Source organism: Capra hircus, chromosome 2 (assembly GCF_001704415.2).
Source record: "Capra hircus breed San Clemente chromosome 2, ASM170441v1, whole genome shotgun sequence".
Lineage (NCBI taxonomy): Eukaryota > Metazoa > Chordata > Mammalia > Artiodactyla > Bovidae > Capra > Capra hircus.
The window spans coordinates 117,992,585-118,003,851 of NC_030809.1; the positions used below are offsets into that span (position 1 = coordinate 117,992,585).

General features: G+C 42.4%; 1 protein-coding gene across 1 annotated transcript in view; it reads right to left on the minus strand.

The window, feature by feature from the left end:
• TTN (titin) overlaps positions 1 to 11,267 on the minus strand; it is a 274,875-nt gene that overhangs the window by 21,334 nt on the left and 242,274 nt on the right. Inside the window, exons 307-319 of the mRNA XM_018065217.1 lie at positions 10,944 to 11,240; positions 10,247 to 10,834; positions 9,852 to 10,154; positions 9,443 to 9,739; positions 7,837 to 8,124; positions 7,425 to 7,724; positions 6,429 to 6,731; positions 6,034 to 6,339; positions 4,158 to 5,924; positions 3,553 to 3,846; positions 2,596 to 2,883; positions 2,177 to 2,476; positions 15 to 2,081 (exon numbers count right to left, since the gene is read on the minus strand). Coding sequence (XP_017920706.1) covers positions 15 to 2,081; positions 2,177 to 2,476; positions 2,596 to 2,883; positions 3,553 to 3,846; positions 4,158 to 5,924; positions 6,034 to 6,339; positions 6,429 to 6,731; positions 7,425 to 7,724; positions 7,837 to 8,124; positions 9,443 to 9,739; positions 9,852 to 10,154; positions 10,247 to 10,834; positions 10,944 to 11,240 — 7,398 coding nt within the window. The remainder of the gene's footprint in view (positions 1 to 14; positions 2,082 to 2,176; positions 2,477 to 2,595; positions 2,884 to 3,552; positions 3,847 to 4,157; positions 5,925 to 6,033; positions 6,340 to 6,428; positions 6,732 to 7,424; positions 7,725 to 7,836; positions 8,125 to 9,442; positions 9,740 to 9,851; positions 10,155 to 10,246; positions 10,835 to 10,943; positions 11,241 to 11,267) is intronic.

The window sequence follows — 11,267 nt, forward strand, 5'->3', positions numbered from 1 at the left end:
TTTAATTTTCTTACCAAATGGATGCTCAGCCACAATTGGTGCTGATTCTACAGGCTTGCTGACACCAAATCTGTTCTCTGAACTGACACGGAAAGAATATTCCATATACTTTGTGAGATGAGTGACTTTAATCTGAGTGCGCTTGACACTGGAATTGACAAGCTGCCAAGCTGTTGTACCCGATTCCCGCTTTTCAACAATGTAATTGGTAATATCGGTGCCTCCATTGTCTTGAGGTTCTGCCCATGACAGGACACATGATTCGGATGAGATAGATGAGACTTCAATGGGGCCGGTTACAGGACCTGGCCTTCCGATGACCACAACTGTGATGGTAAATGTTTTAACACCAGCTGTATTTTCCAGGGTCAAGAAGTACCTTCCAGAGTCACCTCTCATGCTGTCCTTTACAGACAAGGTGGTTCTGTCTTTTGTCGTTGTGATACTCACTCGATCTGTCTCCTTCAGTCTCATTTCTTCAAGTTTCCATGTTACCTTGGGGGCGGGACGGCCACTGATTGGCACGTCAATGGTAAATGTGCTTCCTGCTTTGCAGGTTATGAGCTGATTGGTGATTCCGGTGAGGTCAGCAGTGGGCTCAATCTGAGGCTCCTTGATGATGACAGAAGAGAAGGCTTCCCTGGGTTCACTGTAGCCAGCATCATTCTTGGCCTTCACACGGAATTCATATTCAGTGTTCTCAACGAGGCGCTCCACTGTGAAAGTCATCTGTTTGGTGTGACCAGCTTCCACCCAGAAGTCAGATCCCTTTTGTCTCATTTCGAGCAGGTAGCCAGTGATTCGGCTGCCTCCATCATGGTCAGGTTTAAGCCAAGCTAAGACTACAGAGGACTTGCTTGTGTCAACAATATCAAGTCTCCTAGGTGGAGCAGGTTGTTCTGTCGCTACCATTGGTTCTGGCATTTCATAGGGTTCACCAACACCATATTCATTTTCTGCAGAAACACGGAAATAGTATGGAACACCTTCTAGCAGGTCACTGACTCTGAGGATCTGACGAATGCATTTTTCACTGACCACCTGCCAGCTACGGCGACTGGCTTCTCGTTTCTCTACCACGTAGTGATGAATTCGGGCACCTCCATCAAGGAGAGGGGCATCCCACATCAATGTAGCAGAGCCCCGGGTCACATCCTTGAAGGTAATCGGGCCAGGTGGTCCTGGAGAGTCCAGCACCTTTACGGTGAATGTGATTGACTTACTACCGCTGTTGTTTTCTACAGTAAGGGTATATTTCCCTGCGTCGCTTCTGTTGCACTTTTCCACGGTGAGGGTGCTGAAGGAATCTGTTGTGTGGATGTCAGCCCGAATGCTAAGGTTAGAGTCCGGTTTGCTCCATACAGCTGTCGGAGTTGGTCTACCCTGATAGGCAATGAAGAGGCGAATGCTGGCCCCAGCTCTCACAACATGAGTCTGCTTGAAGTTGGCATCGATGTCTAACTCAGGAGCTGATAATCGGTCAACGGCTTTAATGGTGCCAGTCACTTCACAGCTGTCTCCTTTTCCAGCAGCATTGACAGCACTAACCCGGAATTTGTATTCTTCACCTGCCTGCAGATCGGTGACTGTATACCTCGTTTTCACACATGCTTCTGCGTTCACCTTGTGCCAGTCTCCCAGGTCAGCTTTGCACATTTCAATAATATACCCAATTATCTCCAATCCTCCGTCAAACACTGGCTTAGACCATTCTAAGCTCACAGTTGTCTTTGATGTGTCTGTCACTTTGACCACAGCAGGCGCGCCTGGTGGGTTGACAGGCTCTCTGCATTTGATTAGTCGTGAGACACCGCTTGCAGGTCCTACCCCTGCGGCATTTTCAGCCATGACGTGGAATTCATACTCGTTGCCTTCTGTCAGACCTGTGACTTTGAATCTTGTCTCACAGATGGGTCGTTTGCTGGTCACTTTCACCCATCGTGTGCTCTTCTTTTCTCTCCTTTCAAGGATGTACTGTTGAATTTCACTGCCACCGTCGGATTCTGGCCTGGCCCATGTTAGAGTAATGCTATTGCCTGTTACATTACTAGGTTCTGGAGTGCCAGGGGCATCAGGAATAGCTGTGAGGTGAAAACAAAGAAAGAAACCAATTAGACGTGTGTGCTTGGAAACTGACCTTATGACATAGTGCCTCTTGGTAAAAAAGTTCACTTACTGTACTGTATTTGAGCAACCACTGGGTCGGAATCCAGCGGCCGGCTAACACCAAACTTGTTAACTGCAGAAATACGGAATTGGTATTCATTGCCAGTTATTAGTTTTGTGGCTGTATAGCTGAGGCCTTCACAATTGTCCTCAATTAGTGCCCAAGCAAGTCTGCTGGTTTCCCGTTTTTCAATCAGGTAGTGAGATACGCGGGCACAGCCGTCATTGTGTGGCGCGTCCCACCACAGGGTCATCTTCTCGCCAGTTATATTGGTGAATCTTATTGGCCCAACTGGTTTTCCTGGTGTATCTGTAAGAAAAAGATTCTGGAGTTAGTTTCTTTTTGCTTGTCCATTAAAATGCAATTAGGCCTGTCTTTAATCCGAGTTCTGTACATTGTAAGATTAAGAAGCTATTTTAGAAGTTTACCTTGTACTCTCACTGTAATCTCTGCTTTTGTGGAGCCGGATGCATTTTTGGCTTCCACTCTGTATACACCACGATGGTCCCGAGTAGCATCTCTAACAAAGAGGCTGGTGGATCCAAGGACATCGGTTATTTCCATGTTCATCTTCTTCTCAATTTCTACTCCATCTTTGAACCAGGTTACTCGAGGTACTGGTCGTCCTTGTACCAAAGCTTTAATTCTAAGGCTCTCTCCAGATTTAATAGTGATACCATCAAAGTACTCAGGGCCAAACTCTACAGTTGGTGCAACTGTAAAAGAAATAGAATTATATACATTAATTCGGTTTAATAAAGACATAAACAAACATGTTTTTCATTAGCACCATATCATAAAGCCTGGAAGGGTAATCCTTATACCAAAGGCTATTTTGAGAGTATGATTGACAGTTGAGAATTTAGACTCTAAGGTTAAACATGTGCATATTGTTATCTCCTTTGTTTGTCATGTTATTACTCTTGAATTTCCACTTGTAAAAAGAGGAATGACATATTTGTAGGTCATCTACTTCCTAATACTGCTGCATATTCAAAAGAGTTCCTGTTCCATGCCATCAGCTGCACTCAGGCAAGATATCTGTGCTATTGAATTTGTGTGATTTCAATAGAAATGGACTGTTATTCTTGAGAACTTTATTCTTTATTATAAATGACTGAAATTACAAAGCTAAAAACCATCCCCATTTGCATGCTATTTATGTGGAAATGAAATAATAGACGCAGTAAAAAGTTGATGCTAATCACATCTTTTTCTTCTCTTCATCTGAGAGGTAGAAAAATCTAATTCATCTACCTAACAACCTTTGGTAATCTGTATGAAGCATTGTTTTATTCTCATTTTACACACCAGGGACCAAAAACATATATATTTAAAAACGTGGATGTTCTTAGTTACACTGGAAATCAGTTGTAAATGCTTACCATTTTCATCTCTGGTCATGATAACACCAGAAGACTGTGACGGCGGGCTTATGGTTCCAACAGCATTTCTTGCGATTACTCTGAACTCATATCGATCCCCAGGACTGAGTCCTGTTACCGTGTACTGACATTCACTGACGTCAGTAAAGTTGCATCTGGTCCATCGATCGCTCCCTTGCCGTTTCTCGATGCTGTAGGCCACTATCTTACTGCCTCCATCACGCAGCGGTGGGTTCCATTTCAGTGTGATGGTTTCCCGGGTGACATCAATGTAGTCAGGAGTGCCAGGTGGGTCTAAAAATTATATAAAAGTTAAAGGTGTCGTTACTTCTGTAATCAACTCTTAATCCTCAATGGAAGGGGAAAAAAATGAATAAATCCCCCAAACTCATTTTAGCCATTAATTGAAATTTTTTGGTATCAGAATCTTTAAAAACATTTTTAAAATTACTTTATTAGACTGATTTAAAATCATTCCCCTTGCTTTACCTGACCAACTCTAGTGTCAAGAAAATATGTGAGAAGGTGATATGTGGAAGAAAATTAGTGTTAGTAACACATTAGTTGCTGAATTAAATATACTGGAATAATCTTCAGTCACTTACCTACTGGGGAAACAGCTAAGGTAAATTTGCTTGGGTCGCTAGGTGAGCTTAGGCCAGCAGAATTTTCAGCGAATACACGGAACTGGTAATCCAGGCCTTCCATTAATCCAGTAGCTCTATATTCTCTTCCAGATATTGGTGACATATTAATTCTTTGCCAGAGGATGCTGTTTCTTTCTTTCTTTTCAACATGGTATCCAGTAACTTCTGAACCACCATCGTAAACTGGAGCATCCCAAGTGAGTGACATGCCATCAGAAGTCACATTGTATGTAACTGGCTTTCCTGGGGGGCCAGGAATCCTGAACTGGTGTTTGGCCAAAATGATGTTTGAGACAAGTGGTTGGCTGACTCCATATCTGTTTTCTGCCCTAACTCTAAACTGATATTCGGCATCTTTGACTAGATTAGGAACTTTGAACGTTGTCCGGGCAACGCTGGAACACACCATCTTCCAATTAGTTTGTGAAGCTTCTCGCTTCTCGATGCTGTAACAGGTAATTTCACCTCCTCCATCATCATCAGGCACATCCCAGGACATGATGACACTATCGGCCTTGATTTCCTCGAATCGAATGGGCCCTTTGGGCTTAGATGGTGGGCCAAGTGTGATGACTGTAATGGGATATGCGTTTCGACAGACTGCGTTATCGAGAATAATGGTGTATTTCCCTCCATTCTCCTTCTTCGCATTCTTTATACTCAAAGTAAGTTTGTTTTCGGTTTTACCCAAACGAACGTGTTCACTTTCTTTCAGTGGCAAGCCATCTTTCAACCAACTGATAGACGGCTTGGGTTTTCCTTTATAAGGTAACTCGAGGTGCATATTATGTCCAATTCTCACAGCGACTTGTGCCCCAGGGATTTCTGACAGGTTAACTTCAGGTGGAATTACAAGTTCTTTCACTGTAACTGGCCCAATAGTGACATCATCACTCAGCCCTTTCTCATTTCTGGCACACACTCTGAATTCCAGCTCTGACAGTTCCTTGAGCTGGCCAACCTCAATTTCACATGTCTTACTTATTCCAGCATGTGACCACGTTTGTTCACCTTTACCTTTCCTTTCCACAATATAATCTGTGATTACGCTGCCACCATCAAAGTCGGGCTTGGTCCAGCTCAGCGTAACGGATGTCTTCGTTGAGTCTTTCACTGAGAGATCGCGTATAGGTGCTGGCACTTGGGCAGCCTTCACAGGCTCTGTGGTTTCACAGGGTTCCCCAATTCCAATTTCATTTACTGCAAAAACTCTGAAGAAGAACGGAGTTTTCTCCGACAAATCTGTTACTTTAAAGGACGTGCTAGAACATTTGTGTGACACAGAAGACCATGTTCTCTTGGTGGCATCTTTCTTCTCAATGATGTAATTAATTATAGGAGATCCTCCGTCAATGAGAGGAGGTTCCCAGAACAAAGTGACTGTGCCTTGAGAAACATGTTTAATCTGTAGTTTTTGGCAGGCGGCTGGTGTGTCAAGCACTTTAACACTCACAGTTGAAGACTTTGGTTGACCAACACCATTTTCTATTGTGAGAATATATTTGCCTGTATCATGGCGAGTGACTTGAGGGATAATGAGTAATGAAGATGAGTCAGTGTTTTGAATGCTGTAGCGGGCATCACTGCCAAGATTCTTCTCATCTTTTCTCCATGTGACAGTAGGTGGAGGTCTGCCTTTGAAGGGAATCAACACGTGTACATCTTCGCCAGCTTTAGCTATAATGGAGGTCCTAAAGGCCACGTCTAGGTCGATCTCTGGTTCCTCTGTAGACATAAAATGGACATATACAGTGAATTTTAAAGCAAGGAAATGAGTGATTTCCTGGAGGCTCTCTATTAAAATAAAAGCATAATCACATCAGTAGGTACGTACCCAGTATGTCTCTAGCTTGTGCGGGTTCAGTCATTGCTATGGGTTCACCTTGTCCGGCACAGTTTACAGCAGACACCTGGAAGTAGTAATTGACCCCGGGACTCAGGTTGGATACCACATATTCTGTAGTTCTGACTTCTCCTTTGGTAGAGACAACAGTCCATTCCTCTTCCTCTCCTTGTCTCATGGCAACAACATATCCAGTAACAGCACTGCCCCCATCATAGACAGGTTTACTCCATCCAAGAGTGATGGATGATTTAGTTGAATCTGCAATTCTTATCTTAGCCGGTGGGCCTGGTGGATCTGGAATGGACAGTCACAATACCATAATTATGCAACTGGGTACAACTGGGCGACGTGAAAGATGACACAGGTGAAGAGGCTGCACTTACCAATAGGATCAGCAGCTTTGTAGAAGTCAGATGGTTCAGAAAATGGACCCTGTCCAGCAGCATTTATAGCACAAACTCGGTATTGATAGTCACTGTGTTCCGTGAGTCCTGTCACTTTCTGTCTGGTGTCACGGATTGTCTCTTTTAGGACTTTAAACCATCCAAGACTCTTCTTGTCTCGTTTCTCCAGGATATAACCGCTTATGTCACTGCCACCATCTGCAACCGGCCTGCTCCAGACAACAGTCATCGAATTCTTGTTAATCTTTGTCACCTCTGGCACGCTGGGAGGCCCAGGTGTGACTGTTTAAAAAGGAAGAGGAAAATGAGTTAAAAGAGTCAACATGACTGATAGATTCTACATTTTAGTCTTCAAGTCCTACTTAAGAATATTTGTCTCATTTATTATATTTTCCACCTGGTGAAAAGGATCATTATGAGAAGTGATATGATGAGCAAGAAAATAAGTCAATCAAGCTCTGGAAACTATTAATAGCTAGCAGAATAGTATTTGTTTACTTATGAATTTATTTATGGTCACGTCACACAGCTTGTGGGATCTTAGTTCCCCTGACCAGGAACTGAACCCAGTCTCTGCCAGTGAAAGCATCAAGTCCTAACTGCTGGACTGCCAGGGACATCTCAGTTTATTTTTAAATTTTCATGAATTTCACTCATTTCAGTGAGTAATGATAGAAATTTGAGAGATGAGATGCTATCTGAGCAAACAGACATTTGTGAATGGATTAGTAATGGCTGCATGACGTAGAAGAGTCTCGAAGATAATCTTAATCTAAGCCAACATTTACCAAACTTGCTGTTAGAGATACTATTTAGTGCCTTGACTCAAAACAAGGTCTCATTTATTTCAAAGCAATTACAACTAATACTCAAGGAATAAAATGATCACCTGGTAGAATTTGATACAATGAAAATAAATACGTAAATAAATTTTCATGTATTTGATTTTAGTTTTCTAATGAAATTGTATCTCACCAAATGCATTCCTTGCTATCACTGGGTGAGATTCCAGCGCATCACCAATTCCATATTTGTTCACAGCGCGAACCCGGAAGATGTATTCATTTCCTTTGATGATTTTGGTGGTCTTAATGATGCACTCTTCCAAATCTTCAGACACCATAGACCACACAACGCGGCTCGTCTCACGCTTTTCCACGATGTAGTGAGTGATTTTTGCACCACCATCATCTGCCGGAGGCTGCCAGAGAAGAGTTATCTTTTCAGCAGTGACAGTCTTAAATTCAATTGGTCCACCTGGAGGTCCTGGTTTGTCTGTCAATGAAAGAACAAAACGGTATATTAATGAATTTAGAAAAGTTTCTATTTTAAAATCATTAAATTTTAGGCAAATGAAATATGATGTTGGCCTGCATTCAGCACCTACCAAGGATCTGCAGTCTAATCGTGGCTGAGGCTGAGCCCATGGCATTCCTTAGTTTTAATTCATAGGTTCCACTGTTAAGGCGAGTTGCATCTTTGATGAGTACAGATGCAAGGTCAGTGGTATTTTCGACACAGACCAGTGCATTGGTTTGTAATTCTTTGTCATCTTTATACCACTCAATTGTAGGCTCAGGTTTGCCAGAAATGCCAGCTCTGAGCTTCACAGATGTCCCTGCTCTGCATTTGACAACTTCTGTATATTCTAGAGGCAAATCAATTACAGGTCCACCTGTAAGAAAAACAGATCATGAATGTTTAAAAGATCACAAGGATGAAGAAAATAATCACAGCAACTTCAAAGTAAGCTCATTGGCCTTTATTAAATAATACATGTACCCACGGTAGTTCTAATCCCATTTATATTTTATATTTAATCTTATAAGCTACTCTTCTATCTCAGATGAGGAAGAAAGATGGTGAGCAAGCTCTGAACCCCAGTGACAGCACTAATTGCACAGGGATTTAAGTGCCTTTGAAATGTAAAGTCTATTACGTGTTTTATTCCAGTAATGAAATGGGACACAGAACAATGATCTGGTTTTTTTAATTTCCCTTCCCAGTTCACTGGTATTCAAGTCGGGGCAGTTTACAGCAGACCCTTAATGCTGAATTCTCTACTCACAGAGCTGTATACTCCCCTGGACTGGTTTTGTGCCAGGCTGCTTACAAGTTTTGAGAAACAGAATTAACTGATTTGCTTCACAGTCTCACAAATACTCACTCAGTGTCTACTAAGCCTGGTTCATAGAGAGAGGCCCGAGCAGTTTCATCATGAAGATGGAAGTGGGTACTTCTGCCTCGATACCACAGAGATACCCCTTGGAAATGGGGGATTTTTAGAAACGGCATCACTCGGTACCTAACTCTCGTGAAATTTTAGTTTTTAAACTACTGTTGAGTTGAATGTGCTACTTGTTTTCCAGTAGTGTATTTGGGGATGTGTATGTGTATTTCGGACAACAGCAATGTAGAGAGAATTCTGAAGTCTGTTTGAATTTCCCCTCTATCATTCATAAGCTGCTTTGATGTTGGGGAAGTTATGTACGCACTCTAAACCTCACTTTCTCTTCTGTAAAATGAGCTGATCTTAAGGCTGTTGGAACTAGGGGAGAGAACTCATTGAAGGTACACAGCAAATGTTAGCTACTGCTAATATTTATCATCATTAACACCTCTGTTTAGTTTTCACTTGTTTAAGAGGAATATTCTCTGAGCATCCAACTGTCGCTTTAATTATTGATGCTGAAAATTTTAAATAGAAATATGAAAGTACTAATTCATATAATCAAAGAATCATAAAAGACTGAAATCAGGAAGGCCTTTTGCTATCCTGTAGTCCAAATCTCATGTTTTACAGTTAAGCCAAAAGGCCTGGGGTGTTATGGAATTTTCCTAAGACCACCCACCACCCCCAGGTAATTCATAATTTCTCCTAAATATCTAACAAGGTACATGGTAAAAGTTATCCTATAGATTAGGACCAGAAAAAGTAAGATAGAATATTGAGTTAAATTACTGCTGTGGTTCAAAGTACTAAAAATGCTTACCATAGGAATCAATGCACGTGATGGGGCCTACAACCTCGGATGGATTGCTGATGGACCCGACGGCATTTCTAGCAAAGACACGGAATTCATACTGGGCATTCTGAGTCAAGCCAGAGACAGTGAAGTGAGTCTCGGTAACGTTGGTAAAGCTGGCCTTGGTCCATCTGCCATCTGGAAGGTCTCGTCTCTCAACCATGTAGCCTGTAATCTTGCTTCCTCCATCAAAAGCGGGTTGTTGCCATGAAAGGTTGACAGAGTTCTTTGAAATGTCCGTGATACGGAGGTTTCTTGGGGGTTCTGTGAAAAGACAGAAAGCAGATTAGTGCACTTAGATCATTATTTTACTGTGCAGAAAGAAGGTTTGCATTGCTAAGTAGTCGGAACTGTCCTTCTTGTGACAAATACATACCGCAGGCATCAATGGCTAGGACTGGTTCTGAAGGATGGCTGGGTTTCCCAATCCCAGCAGCATTTTCTGCATACACCCTGAATTCATAGATTAATCCGGCACTAATTGTTGTGACTTTGAAGTGAGTTGTGCGGATGAGCATTTTGTTGGCTTTTTGCCATAAGATACTGTTTCTGTCTTTCATCTCCAGGTGATAGCCTATAACTGGACTGCCTCCATTGGACACTGGTTCATGCCAGCCCACGGTGATACTTTCTCTAGTGACATTGGTGACCCAGGGTGTAGATGGTGGTCCAGGTGTTGCTATGAAAGACAGAAATCCCATGGTTAATATAGACATTTCAAACATTTTTGTATTTGGAAACGTGGGATCTTTGAGAAGTTCGACAACTTACTGTATGGTAGCTTGACAACCACACAAGCTGAATCTATGTGATCACTGATGCCAAAGCGGTTTTCTGCCTTGATGCGGAATTGGTATTCTTCTCCTGTGGTCAGTTTCATGACTTTGATCATGGTTCTTGCCACTGTTGCAGACACTTCCGTCCATACTGCAGTACTTGTCTCTCTCTTAAGTACGATGTAATTGGTAACCTGAGTTCCACCATCATACTTAGGTGGCTCCCATTTGAGAATCACACTGTCTTCAGTTATATCACTTATCACAACAGGGCCAGTTGGGGGACCAGGTCTGTCCAGTACCACGATGTTAATGAAAGCTTTGGTCGTTCCACTAGAGTTGGCAGCTGTGATCTCATATCTTCCAGCATCAGCAGCAACACTTTCTTTGAGATTGATGGTCAGGTTTTCAGCAGTAATCTCAGTATTAAACCTCATGGTTGCTTTCAGTGGGACACCATCTTTTGACAAGGTCACTTTGGGCAGTGGTTTTCCAGAAATCGGAATGTCAACTTTAAGGTTTGAACCAGCTCTAACGTAGACGGTATGGCTTGGGAAATTCTTCATGTCAATTTCAGGTGGTTCTGAAAAATGAGAGTAGAGAAGATGAAGGTGAAAAGAGTGTTTTTTACAAGTTGACTTAAATCAATGCAAATAATTTCAAATTTTGCTTCTACATAAAATTAAACACACCTAGCTGCTCCTTAACAAGGACAGGAAGCAGAAGCTCTCTTGGGTCACTCAGGCCAGCTTGATTTTCAGCAAACACCCGGAAAAAGTATTCAGAATTCTGCCTCAGACCGGAAACAGCATGGTGGGTTGACTTTACCACCGCACATCTAACCCAGGTCGTCTGTCCTTTTTCTAGTGCTTCAATGACATAATGCACAATTCTGCTTCCACCGTCATGCTCTGGCTTCAGCCAGGCCAGGGAAACACTGTCTTTGGATACACTTGTTACTCCAAGTTTTTCAGGCGGGCTTGGCTTTTCTATGAAAGTAAAACATCAGAAGAAAG